This window comes from Sinohyriopsis cumingii, chromosome 12, assembly GCF_028554795.1.
Source record: "Sinohyriopsis cumingii isolate HCF-2022 chromosome 12, ASM2855479v2, whole genome shotgun sequence".
In the NCBI taxonomy this organism is placed as follows: Eukaryota; Metazoa; Mollusca; class Bivalvia; order Unionida; family Unionidae; genus Sinohyriopsis; species Sinohyriopsis cumingii.
This window is the reverse complement of record NC_142972.1, coordinates 35,829,121-35,849,276: the sequence shown is the minus strand read 5'-3', so window position 1 is coordinate 35,849,276 and position 20,156 is coordinate 35,829,121. Positions and strand designations below refer to the sequence as shown.

At 35.6% G+C, this 20,156-nt stretch overlaps 1 protein-coding gene across 1 annotated transcript in view; it reads right to left on the bottom strand.

Moving 5' to 3' along the window:
• The window catches only part of LOC149786253 (RING finger protein 17-like), a 200,178-nt gene that overhangs the window by 71,746 nt on the left and 108,276 nt on the right, over window positions 1-20,156 (bottom strand). Inside the window, exons 22-27 of the mRNA XM_089976633.1 lie at window positions 19,745-19,847; window positions 14,510-14,685; window positions 10,377-10,436; window positions 7,425-7,482; window positions 3,196-3,304; window positions 207-303 (exon numbers count right to left, since the gene is read on the bottom strand). Coding sequence (XP_089832759.1) covers window positions 207-303; window positions 3,196-3,304; window positions 7,425-7,482; window positions 10,377-10,436; window positions 14,510-14,685; window positions 19,745-19,847 — 603 coding nt within the window. The remainder of the gene's footprint in view (window positions 1-206; window positions 304-3,195; window positions 3,305-7,424; window positions 7,483-10,376; window positions 10,437-14,509; window positions 14,686-19,744; window positions 19,848-20,156) is intronic.

The window sequence follows — 20,156 nt, the reverse complement described above, 5'->3', positions numbered from 1 at the left end:
AATCTCATGAAGTCACACCAGTGACTTCCAGAAATCTTCACAAGCTCACACTTTTGGAGGATGAATTATATTCATGCAGCCAAGGCTAGTTTCCATATTGAAAAGAGCAAACTATGCAATAGCGATATGTAACATATTACTGATATTAAATATAAACATTTCTGTTCCATACTATATCTGAGCAAAGAAAAACGTTCACCACCTACCCCAACAGGTTGTTTTGGGGCACCAATATAAGGCTGTATCATCTCATTTGTCACAGTTGTTCTCCTTTGAATTGCTGCAGCTGGGACACCAAGAGACCTTTGAAATAAAAGTGGGTTACCACAATGAAAGTGTTAAGTTCCTCAACTTCTAAATAATATAATTTTCACTGATTAAGGGAGCAAATAGTTGCTAATAGGAACTGTTAATGAAGAGAAGACTTTTAGGAGAAAGACACCAAAACAAACAAAAAAGAAAACCATATCATAATGTACATTTGTAACCATTGCTGAGCTAAGTAAGAGTAATACAGTCTTTCATAATGGGTGCCATCGAATAAAGAAATGCTTTCTGCAGCTAAAAAAACCCATATAAATACAAATGTAAATATCTATCAAATCTGACACCAGAGTCCCTTAATAAGACCGATGTTCTAATGGAGTAAAATAATTTCCAGGAACCAAAGATATCTTCATTTTCATTGCTGAGTGTTGAAATAATCACCAATATTCTAGAGCAAAACTAGATTTTCAAAATAATCACTGTGGTGGCCATATTGGACATGAGGACAACATCATAAGAAATCCCCCTGTTGACATACCAATCTATTCCAGAAGAGTAGTGATAACAAGATTTTCAAGATGGTTACCATGGTTGCCATACTGGAGATCTGATCAGTATCATTTTCATCTAGGTTTGGTTTGCTTTTGAATTTTATGGAACAGAAACACAAGATATTTAATAACAAAGCAACAGGAGAAACAGACTTTTTAAAGGACCTACAATGGTAGCCAACTGAGCCTGATCCAGTGGTAGGACTTGGACTCAAACCCAAACCCTTTTAGTCACGAGTCAGGCATGCTAACCACTGAGTTACTTCAGCTCCTAGACCAGCAACAAAAGTCTTTTAGTGAAAACCCAATGTCAATATAACCATCTATTCTGGAGGTCTGGTTTGATTTTGTTGGTTTTAATGCAATATTTTTAATACATTACTTGATATATCACACATACAAAAAATGGGAGCTAGGCATATTTCTCAAGGAGAACAATAACAAGATTTTCAAAAATAGTCACCATAGCAGCTATATTGGATATAAGATCAACACACAAATTGTTTTCATGAAAACCTATAACTATCCACACAGGAGGAAAAGCAATGGTTGCATATTTGATGACTACAATGGTAGCATGTTCTGTCATATTTGGACCATTTCAATTGAGGAATAACTTGACATCGTAAGAACTATTTTAGTAAAAAAAAACATGTCAATACAATACTTTCATTTAGGACCAATTAGATATCACAATGAAAACCCCATGTCAATACGACTATCTATTTAGGAGTAGAAATGTTAACATGATTTTCAAAATGGATATCACGGCATCAATTTTATTAAGAACCAACTAGACTCTGGGATGAAGCTTCTGAAAAAGTTTTGTGGTAATCTCTCCAACAGTTTAGGAGATAGCCATAATAAACTTTTACAAACATATACTATAGGTGAGACAAAAGGTTGTCACATAAGTTCTTCTGATCTCTGATCAGGGGAGCTAGCAAGAGCCTTCTGAAGGAATTAACACTCTACTGTCTGAAAAGAATTTCCTGGAATTCAAGATAAGACTTTTTAATTTTTATAACTGCTAAGTTTTGCAACCTGCTCTAAGATTTACAAAGTAGTGACGGTGTCGGCCATATGGAATACAAAATTGGCACCATTTTCTTTCAGGACAAATTAGACATCACAAGAAAACTTTTGGTGAAAACCCAATGCCAATATCACCATCCAGTCAGAAGGAGCAATATGAAAAGATTTTCAAGATCACCATACTATTTGATAAAAGACTGGTACCATTTACATTTAGGACCAGATAAACAAAATTAAGAAGTCTTTTGGTGAAAGCACTATGTTAATATATCCATAAATTCAGAAGGCAAATCAATACAAATGTTTTCAAGATGGCCACCAGAGTGGCCATACTGGATGTCATCAGGTCAGAATCAGTTTCATTTAGGACCAACACAATTCTGCCCTCTTGATATGATATCCCCCTGCCCCCTTTTCACATGAGAAGCAACAGTAAAAGGATTTTCAAGATGCCTGCTATGGAGCTCATACTGGGGTCAGATATATCATTTTCATTTACGACCAAATAAATATCATAATTAGTCTTCTGGTGAAAAACCACAAGTTGAAATGACTTCCAATTCATGAACAGCAGCGATAACAAGACCTTCAAGACGGCTGCCATGGTAGCCATACAATAGTACCAATTTCATCTAGGAACAACTATACACTATAAGAAGTCTTCGGGAGGAAACCAAATTCTGATTTGAGTTTTCATCAAGGTGGAGTAGTGATAAGAAGATTTAAAAAATAGCCACTAAGATTCTTCTAGTTAAAACCCAATGCTGATATGTCTTTCTGTTCAAAAAAGGTAGTGGTAATAAGATTTTCAAGATGGCAGCAATGTTGGCCATATTGGATGTCAGACCAGCACCATTTTTACTTAAAACGAAGTAGACATCATAAAAAGTCTTTTAGTTAAAACAATATGATGATATGACCATCCATCCAGGAGGATTGTCTGCTCATCAGAAGTAGCAGTAAAAAAATTTTTAAGACAGCCGACTCTGTGGTTATACTGGACGTCAGATCAACATTGTATCCATTTAGGACCAACCATCACAAATATGTCTTCTAGTGAAAATCCCATGCTGATATAACTAGCAATTCTGGTGAAGTAGCAACAAGATTTTCAACATGTCTGCTGTGTCCAAATGGCATCACCTTATTTAGGACCAACTAGATTTCATAAGAAGTCTTCTGGTGAAAACCCCACATTGATATGACTTTCTGTTCATGAAAAGTAACAACAACATATCTGACATTTGACCAACACTATTTTCATTTAGGATGAACTAGACATCATAAAATGTTTACTGATGGAAACCGATGTCAGTCCATATTACCAACAAATTCTGATTACCATTTTCCCGTGCTTATGGCATGGCCAGCTGCCACCATTTTCCCATTGACACTATATCTAGGGTCATCCCCTGGATCATGGAGAACAACCTGCAGTGGATCACTGTTGTCTAGAAGTGGAAAAGAGAAGCATATTACCAATACTGACTGTAAAAGTACCTTGAAATCTCTTGATGCAAGTCAACAAAATGATTTTAGAGCATTTGGAATAGGTCTGTCTTGATCCTGATGCCTATTTTTCAATTTATAGCAATCAGAAATAACGTGTCCGTTTTTTCTTGCAATAGGTACATGTAGGAAGAGACAATGATCCTGAAACAAGCTTCTTTGAAGTTTGATTTTTAGAAGTTGTGCTGGTTTGAGTTTTAGAATGGCTTATATTAGGCTGAAATACTTTTCTGCCAGAAGACTGATGAGTAGAAATCTTATTTACAAAAAAAACTTTATGAGTTAAAGAATACTCATCAGCAGCATGAGCAGCATTTTCCAAGGTTTCAGTCTGATGCTCATCAAGATAAGACTTACTGTCACTATGGAAACAGTTTTTGAAATCTTCAAGTAATACAAGTTTCTTTGCTAAGCACCATCTATCAAATAAGTGCTCTTTTTTCTCTAGTAAATTTGACACGAGTTCATCCAGCCTCTTTTCTATAGTTTCTGAATTTTTGCCATAAGCTTCAGGGACTAACTCATAACCCCTTAAGATGCATTCTTTGACTGTATCATAGTAACCACTTCGTTGAATTGATAGTGAATGGTAAATATCACTAGCTTTACCAGTGAGTACACATTGTAATAATTGAATTCAATGCTCCCTTGGCCATTTCAAATTTTCAGCAACTTTTTCAAAATAAGGAAAATATTTGTCTACTTCTTTTTCTCTGAAAGGGGGCACTAATCTAATATTCTTTGTAAGATCAAAACTTAAATTTGGATTTGAAGTATGAACATGCTTTTCACTTGCCTGTTCCATTTCTTTCATTCTAAATTGATATTCCCTCTCTTCCTTCTCTCTTTGCATTTACATCTCTCTCTCTTTCTTCTTTTTGCATTTGTTCTTTTTGTAATTTCATTTGTCTTTCTTTCTGTTTCTTCCTTATCTAACTGCATTTGCATGTTTTTCTTTCTCTCTTTCCTGTCTCTCTTTCTGTGCTCTTTCTCAAATTGTAACTTTATTTGTTCTTTTTTAACTGCATTTGCATCTCTCTCTCTTTCTTCTTTCTGCAGTTCCAGCTTCCTTAACTCCAATTCCATCTTGTATTTTAATTCCTTTACTTTTGTGTCAGAGACTGATACAGACATACTGATCAAAACCAAAGCACTTTTATCCAAAACATTCTTTTCTACCAAGTACTGAACTAAAATATTTCTTATTTCCTGTTTCGCTAAGGAAGTCTTTACTTCGGAAAGATCGTATCTTCTGGCAAGTTGAATCAATTCATCTTTCTTGAAAAAAATCTAATTGTTACTGGGTAGGATTTGAAAGAAAGATTTCCACTTTGGATGACATTTTAGAAAAAGCTTGCCGATTTCACCAGGTTCGAATATTCAGTAACACATGAAGAAGAGAAAACAAAAATCTTTGAAAAATATAATAATTTATTCCCCTGGAAAAAAACTGTAAAAATGAAAAACTATATGAACTTGTGGTTTTAAGAATCAAATAAAAAAATAATCCAAGAAAAATCCACAAGTAAAATTTTAGAAGTCCTAATAATAAAATGTTCTAATGATTTCAAGTTCGAGTCCCGATGAAGAATCCAAGATGGAAGACGATGATGTATGCTGTAACCTGTAGTGTGTTGAAGTCTACAGTTCCTTGTAGAAACAAGAAATATCATCTGGTTTTGGAAATCCAAATAAATTTTCATAAGAACTGTCTCTGTTCAAGAATTTCATATTTACACACGTACTTTCCAGGGAAAAAAAGAATTAATCCTTTTGAATCCAAGTAATTTGAAATATTTCCAAAAAAGCACAACTTATATTTTCCAGTGTAAGAGGCCAACTAACTGAGAATATTTCTCTACAACACAGGTTATATTGTATTCTAAAATGCAGTTTTGAAAATCCCCAAGTTGTGAAATCGAAAAGAGGTCACATGATCATGTTTATATCATGCATGCCTAATATGACCCTGATGAAAACCAATCATTTTACTCTAAGAAATAAATAAAAAAATTGTTTACTCTTAAATCACATAGTCCCATCATCACCTCAACAACAACCAATCATTTTAAAATAAAAATAGAACTTATTTACATAACTGCTATTAATTTTGAATCAAGGTCAGGATCTAGGTCAACACCCGGTGTTTACTAAAATGAACAGTCAAGGTGACACTATTTTCTGGAAAAAGCATGAGTTCCGCAAACAGAACTACATTATTTTGACATATAATGAAATGTTTAAAAAATAAAAAGATTTTAAAACTTACAAACAATTAAATCAGATATAATTAAATCAAATATACATAGCACATTAAAATATTTTGAATGATTGCTGAACTATTTTCTTTAAATTAATCTGATGTAGTGGAAATGTAATATTGATAGACATTAAAAGTGGATCTAAAAAAGCAATAACTTTAAAAGGCACATTTACATGTAAATAAATTATTCACCAACCAAATGACATCCAATTATGTGTAAGGATTCCCTAAGCATGCTGGTAAAAATGTGTGAACTGATTGACAGATATAATGAAATAGTCTTTACCATATGGCACATCTCAATGTGGGATCCTAATAAAAGTCAAACTCAAGTTGTGTCCAAATATTTCAAGTAACAAGTACTTGTAAAACAGTCTTATTCCAGAATCCTACATGTACATCCATGTTTTTCTTGAGACTCTTTGTTCAAACTTTTAAACATAACCACAGATGGTCCTTTAAAATCATCTTCTTCAGCAACCTTTTGGAATGTTTTGTTAAGTCACACATGAACTGAACTTTTTTCCTCCCACAAGAAATTGTTTCATTTATTTCACTGTCCGGAAACGCTGTTTGGAACAGCTTGTCTGATGTTTTTTTTCTTCAATAAATCATACGAACAGTGTTTAGTCACAGTTCTATCAATAAAGCCTTATGTCAGAGCAGTTACTGATGACAGTGGTGGGGGCACTGTTAATCATTCACTCAAGACAATGGTCAAGTTCCAGAGGCCTCACTTTTCATCCAAGTCCTATAAAATGAATGCAATTGACATCATAAAAACTTATATTTCTCTTGTATTTCTCAGTTTTCAAGAGACCTGAGGGCACTTTCTCCCATGCTGGAAATATACATTATCTTGTTGCAAGCCTTACAAATTGCCAGGTTTTTGTCTCCCTTTAAAGCTTTCATCAAACTGCTATGAAGAAGGTGACATATCCATTTGCCAGTGTATAAACAACTCATAGAAAGTTAAGTGTGAGCTTGGTCACCAATCTGCATTACAAGCCCAATCACAGTGCCACCACTGCAAGGGGGACACAACTTGTTTCAATACTTACCAGAGTGGTGTACTAAGTCACCAACTCAATTTTATGGCATCCTCTTAAAAAACAAGGTAAAATGTTTTCTTTTTTTAACCCACATTTAATCAATATTGTTTTCACAGTACTTATAAAATTCAAGGTTTTTAAAGAAATTCAAGTAGTTTCTTCAGAAATTCAAGCATCTTCCAAAAAAACAAAACACTTTTTAAAAAAATTCAATGACTTTCCAAGGCATCCCTCTCAATTCAAGGACTTTTCAAAGTTGATCAAACTCTGACATCACATTAGATTTGGGGTTCTGTGGATAATAACCATGTAAAGTAAGTACTGATTGAGACACCACATCACTTTACATTTAGAAGGGCCGCAGGTGACTGAGTGGTCAAAGGCGGTCACCTTTACATCACACCTCTGTCTGTGTGGGTTCAAGTCTTGGCTTGGCTAATGTAAGTATGTGAGAAAGCTTGCCTGTAGCTTCTAGTGGGTCATTAGTTTTTTCCAAAGTGTTCCCCGTTTTTACTCCACCAAAATATACTGGTCACAAGGTATAGCCAATCATGTACAGAAAAATGGCATTAAAACTACATAACCAACCAACCAACTTACATTTGGGCTTTTTATTTTGAGTTCTAAGTCATGGATCCAAAATTATAAGAGATTATGGGGCCATGTCAAATCATTAGGGTCCCTAGACTGCTTGTTTGCTCTTTACCATACAAGTCTGAAGGTTGCAAATTAATTTTATTGTCTTACCTAGTACCCTCAAAGAGAATCTTTTCATCATAGCCATATCAGACCAATCCCTTAAAGCCTGAAAAAAACAAAATAACTTGAATGCATACATAGGTACGTTTCAATACTTACCAGAGAGGTGTACTAATTCACCAACTCAATTTTAGAGGTTTCCGTCTCCAATTTTGAAGCAAAACACTTACTGAATTTGACCAATTGACAAAAATAAAATATTGCAATGCTTACTATTTGAAAAGAAGCAATTGTCACCAGAATATTCTGTTCAAAATAATAGTAATTTGGACACACAGGATACCACCCCTGTGTTTTCATGACTCGCAATATGTTGGCCTATTCTGTGCACAGCTTTGAAAAGATGTAATGTTTATCCATTGGGCTATAAAACTGAAATACATTACTTTTGACTGTTTCTGTCAACATTTCATTCGAGTAATTAGGTCAGGTCTATAGCTAGTTTTACAAATTCAACATAACAATGCCAAAAAAGCAAACTAAACTGATCTTGTAAAGTTCAACATTTTATAAAAAAATAAGCAATTATGTGGAAGAGAAACAACAATGAATAGGATGTAAATTTAGAAACAGACTATACACTGGAGAATTTCTTAAAAATGCCCTTCTAGCGGCAAGCTGATACGTTGGGTAGCAGATGACATTGTATGTGTGGGACAACTTCCTGCAGAATTGGAAACTTGGTTTAAGATGAAGAATTTTTGAAGTTATATATTTCCATCTTTTATATAATGTATTTAAATGCATGATTCTAAAAGATACATAGTAAATTGGATTTTCTGGGTTACAGGTTCAAGAAGGTCATGAAGTGGGTCTTCATGCTGACATTTAGAAATCACATTTTTATGTGCATTTCGAGTTGAAATGCAGGATATTTTTTGTAAACTTGATGAATATCACTTTCATTAATTAAAGTATGATCATTCTTTCTTGATACAAAATGGAATTTTGACCCAAAATTGCATATGATCTGATGTTTACAGAAATGACGTATCGTTGCGCAGAATTACCCGACATGCAGAATTGGCCGACATGGTGGTACACATGTGTGCATATATTTTAATGCATAACTTACCGAGTTGATAGTTAAATACAATACTAGGCTGCACCTGATCGAACAGTTTTAAGCCATTTATTTGGTTATTTTATGTACATGCAAATCATATGATGCATCAATAGAGTTTGTCAAACATATACAGATAATACTGACTGAAAAAAAAAAGAGGGCTTGATCAACATGATTCTGAAAGTCATTCTTGTTCCATTTTCAAGCCTTAACTATCTGAGAGAAAAAAACAGAGAAGGCAATTCAACAATAAGATGGTATTGTCTTTATCCCCCACTCACTTGAAATGTCTGCTAGGAGACATAAGGATGTGTAGTTATATATATATATATATATATATATATATATATATATATATATATATATATATATATATATATATATATAAACCTCATGTTTGCAAAATATACAGGGAAGTGATGGGCATTGTTAGTTTTGTTCCAAAATCATCAATGTGAATGGTATGTAGGTAGGTAGGTACGCATGTTGTATGTATGCAATGTTCAATGGTACCTCATCACAATAGTGGCTATACGGTGCCAACTAAAGGTAAAGTTCAACAAATGTAAAAACTACTTGCACATAAATTTAGGAAGATAAATAAATACATGTAAATATGATATGCAAGAATGTATGACATAAAATCCTTAAAACAAATGGTCAAAAACTGTAATATAAACTGTATGCCCTTACAAAGTCAAATATTTTATCAGGTGGTACATTATCATAGTTTCTTCATTCAGTAAAAAAATAAAATTTCTCTCTCACTGAGCTAAATTTGCCACATCAACAAGAACGTGTCCCACTGGCAGGGTATGCACTTTATTCAAGGTTCATGCTATGCAGGTATGATACATGATCAGATACTTCATCAGCGATTTGTTCGATATGAGATGCCACTCTCCAATAGTGGACTGATGTTCTCAAGTTTGTCAGTGGAGTTTTCATTCCACACTTTTGGCCAAGTATGACAAAAATGCTGATTTATAACATATTTGAAGCCAGTACATGGAATTTTCCACTTAGATACGGTTGACTGCAGGGAAGCTTTGGCTGCTTTTTCTGCCCTTTCATGAGCCTTAATATCAATGTGAGTGGGCAGCCAACAGTACAGAATACCTTTCCCAGACTGTACAAGCAAATTATATTCTGTGATACCTGTGATATTAACAGGATGTTAAATTCTGTAAAGCTTTCAATGTTGGAAAGTAATGAAAAAGATTATATATATATATATATATATATATATATATATATATATATATATATATATATATATATATATATATATATATATATATATGTATGTATGTATGTATGTATATGTATGTGTGTATATATATATATATATATATATATATATATATATATATATATATATATATATATATATGTATGTATGTATGTATGTATGTATGTATGTATGTATATATTGATTCTTTAATTTAGTGGATAGGCTTGAGTGTAAAATGGTTAGAAAAAGGATATAGGATCAAACCTTCCACCCCCATAAGTATTAATAGTGCTTGCCCCATTCCTACTATCATATCATATCATGTGGGGTGTGTGGGAGTGCACATGCACTGTAGAGGTATATAAACACATAATTTAAACAAAAACATAACTCTTGGATAGCATATTAGTAGCATCCGAGCCTTGCAATTCTGTAGTCCCTGGTTTGATTCCTCTTCTTAAGTGCAATTGGACATTGATGCTCCTCCAAGGTCAGCTGTTTCCCTGTGAATTCTTTGATTTCCTCCACCAATAATATACCTTATGCCAACATTCAAGCAGTCAATATTCCTTTATATTTCTATTTCTTACAGACTGTTAGACAGTCAAAAGAGAATATAAGGTTTAAATTTTAACCTTACCTCATCAGGCCACCTGCCACCCGTCAGGTTCTCAATATCTGCTAAACTACATTTAATAGCCTAAAAAAAAGGAACAGAAAAAAAAATCATTAAAAAATTGTTCCACTGACAAATACGTGTACAATTTTTTTTGAAACAATCCTGAACAAAACATTTGGTTGAATACACAATAGCAAAATTTTCTTCCATCATAGTGACCTTTGCCATTGCATCTTTTGACACAAAAATCAATACATTACTTCCTTATGCCAAGTGCAAGCTATTAAAAAAATTTGGTAACTGTTGATGGTGGAGAACTAATTTATTGGGTGGAAACCATTTATCTTTTTTTGGCCACAGTGATCTTAATATTTTAAGTTTTGAAATGGAAATCAATAGGATTCTTGTTTACCCAATAAGCAAGTCATGCAAAGTTTTGGTAACTGTAGATGGGAAACAACTCATGTAATTGTGTGCGAACAAAATTTGATAGATATCATATAAAAATGCAAGCAGAAATCTTTGACTTGAACCAAAGGTCAAGTAGATTTATTCTGAAACTCCTTCACATTAGCACAGACATTTCGGTAGTCAGAACTGCATTCATTTCCATTCGGGACAAAGTACATATTCCATCAAGCATTTAAGTGAAAATCCCATGTCACTGCTACAATTCATTCAAAAGAAGGATTTATATATATTGGGTACTGCGTTTGTATGGTAAAATATGAACGAGTTTTTCAGATGGATATACTGGATGACCTTGGGAGTGCAGTATACCCATCCGACAAAACGAGTTCATATTTTCCCATACAAATGTAGTAACCTTTTTATTATATGTTCATTTTCTTATCCTACCATAAAGCTTAATTATATAAACAAAAATACACAACAAAAAACAAAGTAACTGAATTTATCCTGTATTCTAAACTGAATACACAAATGCAGATTCATCAGTACACAACAACATTATTAGCATGCATATAAGTTCACCCAGATAAATTTCAACTTGCTAGACATCACCTTCAAAAGAAAATTATGTATTGGTCTACTTGAAATTTAAATTTAAAGTCATATTGTGAATGAATGCACATTGCAACAACTTTTCTATTTGGTCTGGAATGAAAAGATTTTGGAATATTTGTTGATTCTACTAAATTTCGTGATTATGGACTGGATTTATCTGTGTCAATTCTACATGAAGTAACATCTGAGTTGTGCAGCAAGGCAGCAGCACCTTGACTTATCTGCAAGTGTGTTTCTGTTCTGTCATTGAATGTTTGGAATCATAATGTGGGGAAAGATATGAACTTTTTCAACTGTAATTATCAAAAAGATGCTATGGAATATAACGTTCATTTCATTTTGTGTGCAGTAAGGAGGATGTTATTGCACTTGGAATGTAGTCAAAATAACAGTACAGTTTCGAAATGTGTATTCAAGCTCTGGAAACCATGACAAGGCTCATGCAATTCAGATTTACAGAACTAAGAAAGTACATTTTGAGGAAATTCAGGACGTAAAACTGTAAGTATATTTTTGGCCATTAATATGCCATAAATATACATATAATCCATAATTTGCCATTCAACACAAAATGTAACCCAAGCCAATGAAGCCTAAAATATGGTCAATCCTACTATTGAAATGTGTTGATAAAGATGTGAAATGTGTTCATAAAGATGCTTCCCCAAGTTTCATCATCAGTTTATAAAGGATGCACAAAGCATTCTAAAAATCTACATGGTCATGAGCTAAATGCAACAACCTAAGCCAGTAAAATATGAGATATAGGTCACAGTGGCCTATTTTCTGTGTGGTACTAAGAAATAGGTATAAAATGATCTCATTTGAAGACTACAGCAATAAGAGTAAAAATGGCAAACTGAACCAAAGTCAAGGAAATGTGAAATATAGGTGACACTGACCAACTTTTATGATAAGGGTGAAGTATTAACATGATGCACCCTCTTGCCTTGTTTTGTGATTCCAGATATAGCATTACTATAAATTTTTCAGTCATATCGCTACGATGTCTACAGTGTGACAGTTTATAATGATATCTAGCAGTGGAGCATCATGCTGCAGACATATAGCATAATGTCCCACCCAGTCACATTATCCTGACACCAGACCGACCAGTCCTAACACTAACCTCTTAATGCTGAGCACCGAGCGAGGCAGCTGTTAGTACCATTTTTGTAAGTCTTTGGTATGACATGGCCGGGGATAGAACGCATGACCTCCCTCATCTGAGGCAGACACTCTAACCGCTAGGCCACCAGAACAGTAATTATTATAAAGCAGATGAGACACCAATGTGGTAACGAGATAAATGCAAAAACACAAGTCACAATAACCCTATTTTCTGTAGGGTATGATATTAACAGGATGCATACAATTGCTTAGTTTGATGATTCTGGCATAAACAGTTAATGTTAATGAAACCAAGGCAGTGAGGCACGCAATATGAGTCATAGTGACCTACATGAGATGAGGGTGTAAATACTCACTAAATTTCAATTTAGCATAACAGTGTGTATACTGAGTGTGTTGTTGTTGCTGTAGGGTTTCACACCATTTTTCAGTACAAGACAGGCTATACATGGTGGCCAGTATAAATCATCGTGGATGCAGAACCCGGGAAAACCCCAGAAAGAACCACCGACCCAAGAGAAGCTACTGGCAAGATTTCTCACATACCCACAATGGCCAAACCCAAGACTCAAATCCATGCAGACTGAGGTGGGATGGCAATGATCCATAATGGTGAGTACTTTAGACCACTCATGGCTGCATACTGAGTGTGAACAAGCCTATTTGGTTTTGAGCTAAACCCACAAAACAAACTGAGCCAGCATGATGTGAAATGGAGGTCACAGTACAATCTTTCAAGGTATGGGTGCGATACTACCAGAAATGCATAAAATGATCTAGCTTGATGATTCAAGTATGAATAGAGCTTGAGCAATAAACTTGAAACAGTATTCAACAAAAAGTCAGTGAAGCATGAAATATAGATCACAATGATCTACTTATGTGATGTGTTGTTCTTGTTGTTGTTGTGGGGTTTAACGCCATTTTTCAGCACATGATAGGCTATGTATGGCGGCCAGTATTAATGGTGGAGGAAGAACCCGGGAAACTCCTGGGAAGAACCACCGACCCACGAGAAGCTACTGACAAGTTTTCTCACATACCCACATTGGCCAAATGCTAGACTTGAACCCACGCAGAGGTGAGATGGCAGTGATCCGTAACAGAGAGCACTTTAGACCACTCGTTATGTGATGTGAATGTAGCAATCAACAAGATACATTCCCATACCAACTTTTAATAAACCTGTTTATCACAGTATATGTACAGGGTTTTAAAATCCTATTTGGTCATAAGCAAAATGCAACTCATAACCTATGTCAACATAATCACAGTGACATTATTTAAATACTCTACAGCCAGCAGGGATTAACAACTTGGTCTGAACGGGAGTACAGGCATTTTTTACTTTTTTAAATATAAAACCCCACCCCTCAAAAAGTCAAAAGATTTTTTCTGGTAGGACATCATCTTTACTGAGTTACATCAAAAACTTGTTTCTTACAGGGTGAAGTCAACCTATTAAAAAAGAATGTGTTTCACTGCAAGTGAACACTGGCATGGTATGCACTCTGATTGAGGTTCATCGTTCAGGAGGTATGCACTCTGGTTGAGGTTCATCCCTCAGGAGGTATGCACAAGTCAAGTATGTGTTATGTGCATCGAAGATACAACTGTCACCATAACACCTCATCTCTGAAATTTGTTTTGTATGATTTTATGCACATGTTTTTTCAAAGCTCAAAATATGATGGTTAATATATTATCTTTAGTCTGCATATGGAATCTTTCATTCAGAAATGGGTAACTGCTGGGCAGCTTTGGCTGCTGTGTCTGCCTTTTCTTCAACAACAATGTGACTAGGCCGACAACAGAATGATGATACTTTAAGATTTGAAATATTAACAAGTTTCAGGTTTTCTCTGGCTTTCAAGTATGGAATCACTGCTTTAAACCAAGACCTATGTCACAGTATCTACTAAAGTCCCCATATCAAAATGAAATTTTCCTGGTGCAATGAATGGATCTCTTTCAATATAATTATCAACCGTGATTACCTGACATGGCAACACTAGGAACTGGTCAGTTAGTTTCCGGAGGTTTTGATATGGTACAGTCTCTAAGTTCCCATAGTCCACAAAGTATACATCCACCTTCTTGTCTCCTGGGAGTCCAATGATCCTTGCTCGATACCACATGTTGTCTGCAGAATTCTGGGTCACACAAATCATTCCTGTAAAAAATATAAATAAAAAAGCTTTATTCATTTAAAGTGGAATATACAAAATTTAAAATATATTTTATTTTATGTACATCTGATGAGCCAAGCCAGGTTGTGAGCTGGCTATGAAAATTGGCAGAAACCAAAGAAATCCAAGGAAACTATTTGCTTTAAGTATAAGGTCCTGTCGAGGAAAACATTCTTTCCATACATAATCCCTACAAGTTTTATAAAACTCAGCTGTTCTGCATGAGTTCAGACAGGACATATTATGATGTTACAATGCTGTAAAATGTACAAATAAAATATAAAGGTCACAATGTACAATCCTTAAAATGTATAGTCAAAGTTTTTATATAAAGTGCATTGCCGTAAATGTTTAATTTTTTTTAACAGTAGTACATTATCATAAAGTTCCTCAGTCATATTCACATACAAAAAAACAGAGAAAAAAAGGAAGCAGTAGTTGACAAATGATTGGATTTAACCCCTCTATCCAAGGTCAGTCAACTCTAGTGTCACATCTGTCCAGACAAGCAGATGACATTGCTAAAACATGGCTAAAAACTGCTTTTGCTTGGAAGTGCTGGATTTGAATGATAGTGGACTTTCTCCTAGTCTTAACATACTGTAACCAAGTAATGTATTTCTCCTAGTCCAACATACTATGACTGAGTAATATATTTCTCCCAGTCCAACATACTATGACTGAGTAATATATTTGTCCTAGTCCTAACATACTATGACTGAGTTATATATCTGGACTTTCTTTAGTCCTAACATACTGTAGCTGAGTTATGTATTTGGACTTTCTTTAGTCCTAACAAACTACGACAGTGTAATGTATTTCTCCTAGTCCTAATATACACCTCTCCCTCGATAACCCTTGCACAATGGGGTCCAAAAACACAGACCGCACTATATGCAAGGGCACAAGTTGTCAAGGGACCTCCATCACAACATGAAATGATGCCATCCTCTCTGGATATCGAGAAAACTACGGGGGAGGTGGGGGAGAGAGAACTGGCCTGTTTAACGACTGAATAGTCATTTTAAAATCGTGTTGGGAATATATGACAATAAAGTGCTTTTTCTAACAAGTTATTCCTTTTTATGTAAAAATGACCCTTATTTTCAAGATGTCCAACTGCTGTGAGATCATTAACATTATTCCAACTGGTTTCAACAACCATAACATGTACGCCAAAACAGTGTGTATTACATCATATTGTTATTAAGTAGTCTGGTTCCCTGATCCTTATGCTACCTGCTTTGCTCTCTACTCTTGTGGAATGCTACTCAAAGAGCATACTAAGCATGGAACCAGACTAGTTATTAATTCAAATTCTCAATTAAACAAGATTCCTTTTAAAAAACCGGAACATTTGGATCGTGAAACAGCCATCATCATCAAAAGTAATTTTGTTGTATTTTTCTATAATAAAATATTGATGCCATGATTTCATTGCAAGTAATAGTGAAACTTCTCATTCATAAGGAAATCTCCGAGTGCCAATTCAATAATTACAAATTAACTACAGGCTCTGAAACTAGCTTTTCATTAATAAAATTTATCTGTGAAACAGAATTTTACATCAAGTATTCATTTCGTTTGGTAGTCTTGCTATCGTTGATCACAACTGTGAACGAATATGCTTACTTAAGGTAATCTGGCTATATTGTGTTCTAAAAAAAACCATGATTGATTGATCGCTTGAAATGAGTTGATCTGACACTAGACCAGGTTCGCTAACTCTTATGCATGTTGAATATGCATGCCTTTTAACTTTTCAGTTAGTCCACCCTCTTTATTTGATACAAAAAATGTAATTAACATGCAACAAATGGGATCCACAACTTACCCCGAGTTATAAGCAGGTTTGCAAGTTGTCAGGGCACGAGGGAGTGGTGAGCTATGACTGAGTAATGTACTTCTCCTAGTCCTAACATACTATGACCGAGTAATGTATTTGGACTTAGTCTAGTCCTTACATAATATGACTGAGTAATGTATCTGGACTTTCTCTAATCCCAACATACTATGACTGAGTAATGTATTTAAAGAAGAAAGGCACATACGTATTTCTCAGCATTCACATTATAATAATTTTGTTCTGTGAGCTGGGAGGTAAAACTGAATTTATTTATGTAATCATTAATTGCTACTAATGCATTGCATATAACTTCTAGGATTTCAGGTTCCCAGTCCAAGCTAATTTTTCCATCCTCCAGTTAGTAAATGGGGACTCAGAATTGAACAGAAACAGTCTAATTCCTTTGTCACAGTCAAGATACTTAATATCCTCCTTTTCATCTTGGACCAAGACAATGGGACATCAGAATAGGGCGGGAGGAGGGAATCTTTCCAATAGTAGCAGGAAAGTATTAAATAATTAAACAGTCCATCCCCACTCTCAGCCAAAAACGAAAACCCCCACTACATTTTAATAGTAGTAATACATTTCCTGCTCTACTGCAACATTAAATTTACCAGTATAGCGGGAGGCTGATGGCATCAAACAAAAATTGATGTAACAAAATCAATGCACTTCTCCTTATGGTAGTAGTGTTCCCTGTTGTAAGATGGTTAACAGCTTAGATATATGTTGTGCAGTCATCTGGAACCTTATGCCTGGAATCTGGCAGACTCTTAGAGTCATCGAAAAATACTAGAGGAAGGGGATCTCTAAAGACCACAAGTGAGCCACTTACCCCCATCACCCTGGTAAAGGCTCCAGGGATGAAGCAAGGCCAAATGGATGAGCTAGAAACTGAAATACCTTCTGGCCAAGACAAACCTGGAGGTATCACCTGTGAGGCAGGAAAATAGAGATATAAAGGTATGCATCCTACATCGACTGCCAAGTCACAGGGCCTTATGGATTTCCTGACTGAGGCAGTGATCTCCATCTTGAAGTGCTCTTCCTCAAGAAATCTGTTTAAGGAGGAAAAATCAATGACGAGTAAAACTTTCCGCATTTTTCCAACACCAAAAAGATCCGGAAAAAGAAACCCAGAGTTATTTTGTTTTCCACCCTCTCAACTACTCCCTTCCATAGAAGGGTGTGTACCTCTTCCTTTAGATGATCCAGTTTGGACTCAGGAAAGAAAATAGGAGTCGCTGTTGTTGTTGTTGTAGGGTTTGAGTCCATTTTTCAGCACACAATAGGCTATACATGGCGGCCAGTATTAATGGTGGAGGAAGACCCCAGGAAAACCCAGGAAAAAAACACCAACCCACAAGAAGCTACTGGTAAGCTTTCTCACATACCCACATTGGCTGAATCCGAGACTCGAACCCAAGCAGACAGGTGAGATGGCAGTGATCCATAATGGAGAGTGCTTTGGACCACAAAATAGGAGTCAATGACAGAGGAGGATGTTCCTGGAAACAAAGCCAGTATCTTTTCTCTAAAGTGGAATGGACTCACACATCATCCATGGTGCCTGGTGAAACCTCAAAAAAGGACTAGCTGAGCACTTACTGGGGCACTGAGGAAGAATTTGCAAGGTCCCAGCCATTTGTCAAGATGTGATTTGCTTCTTGACCAATGACAGTCCCGAAGTTGCATCTAGGGATCAGTGTTGTTGGACCCTTAAATCCTGCCATGCTATGGAAGTTTCGAGACTTCCACCTCAATCAGAGCAGCCCTGAAAAGGTTCTTGCTGTTGTCAAGCAAGACCTAAGATATCTCCAAACCAGTATCCATGCTGAGGTGGAGAAGCTCTGCAGAGGGTACCACTGACATGGAAACAGCATGCCGTTATGTTTTTACCACAGCTTTCAGAAAGCATTGAAGAACTGCTGTAGAGAACAACTCCCCCTTCAAGAAAATAAAGGAAGCAGTCAAAAAGATATCAGATTGAGAGGCAATTGTTACTAGGGTTCAAGCCTCAGGCTCTATGGCCTCCGAGGCTTTCATTAGGAGACAAGCCTAGGTCCCAGCTGACATTTCCACTTGGAACATAGGAGTGGTAGGGCTATCCAGCTGGAGAATGAACTCTGTAGCTGAACACACAGTGGCTGTTGTTGTTGTTGTTGTTGTTGTTGTGGGGTTTAACGCCATTTTTCAGCACACGATAGGTTATACATGGCGGCCAGTATTAATGGTGGAGGAAGAACCCGGGAAAGCCCCGGAAAGAACCACCGACCCTCGAGAAGCTACTGGCAAGCTTTCTCACATACCCACATTGGCTGAATCTTAGACTCGAACCGCCGCAGACAGAGGTGAGATGGCAGTGATCCGTAACGAAGAGCGCTTTAGACCACTCGGCCACTCGGGGCCCCTACACAGTGGCTGAATCATATATATATATAAAACATACCACCTGTTCTTCTGTCTGACAAACTCTTGGGCCCCAGGAAAACTTGTGTGCGTGGCAACTTTTCACCAAGCCCCAAACTTCATCTGTCTAGAGACAATAGGAAATCTGTGCATGCGGTTGTGCAAAATAGTTTGATGGGGTAAGTATCCCATGGGGCATTCTGTGCCTGCATCTGCCCATACCTTAGGAATTTTAAGCACTGAAAGAAGAAAATGACAAAATACAAGATAACCAGAAACCAAACACACTTACATTATAACACCAGCTACTAAGAAGGGCAGCATTAAACCGAAGCACTGCTTGCTGAGCAAGAAACAAAACCCCATCAAAATTAACAAGATAAACAAAAAAGGCCTCAGTGTGAAGGACATTGGAAAAAAAAATAAAAGGGCCACTTAAAAATGACATCAAAGGCAAATTTTGATGAGAGACTTGGCACATAAATACTCTCAAGATAGATTAAGGAATGATGGGATAGACTGGGATCATGTTCTTTTCAATTCTCCTGGAGTGAATATTTAGCTTGACCTGAGGATTTGACTTCCCTAAAAAGAAAGCAATACAATATAGCAGGTTATGTATTACTGCTATTAAATTAATATTTTGAAGTTTAATGCATTTTAATTGTCACAGGGAACATAATATTGGTAATGTTTTTACAACTACAAAATACTTAAAATGTTTAACTATAAAATAAAGTTCATGCTAAATGAATCATCACTTTCCAATCTACAAAATGGCTCACCAATCTGAGGACAGACAATTTTTAAACTGTCTCTTTTGTCATTTGTGTAGGTATCATGCATCAATCTCATCATGGTCTCAAGGTACTGGGAGTTTTCCCCAAGCTGTAAAAGATACTTTTTGATTTAATTCAAGTGATCAGAAATGAATACTGTTACAATTAATTATTTTAATAGAGAAATGGTCACTTTCAGTGAAATGACAAATTAATCAATTATGATATTTGAGGTTTATTTTGGACAAAATTTAGTATTATACCGTTCAGGCCATTTTGGATTTTAGGCCATTTAAAAATAGATAAAAATCTGACAAGACATCATCTAGACAAATTAATGGATTAATATCAATGGGATAGCAGAAATGATTAATCATTAAATTGTAACCAATTCTGAACACTATCTAAAAAACACCAC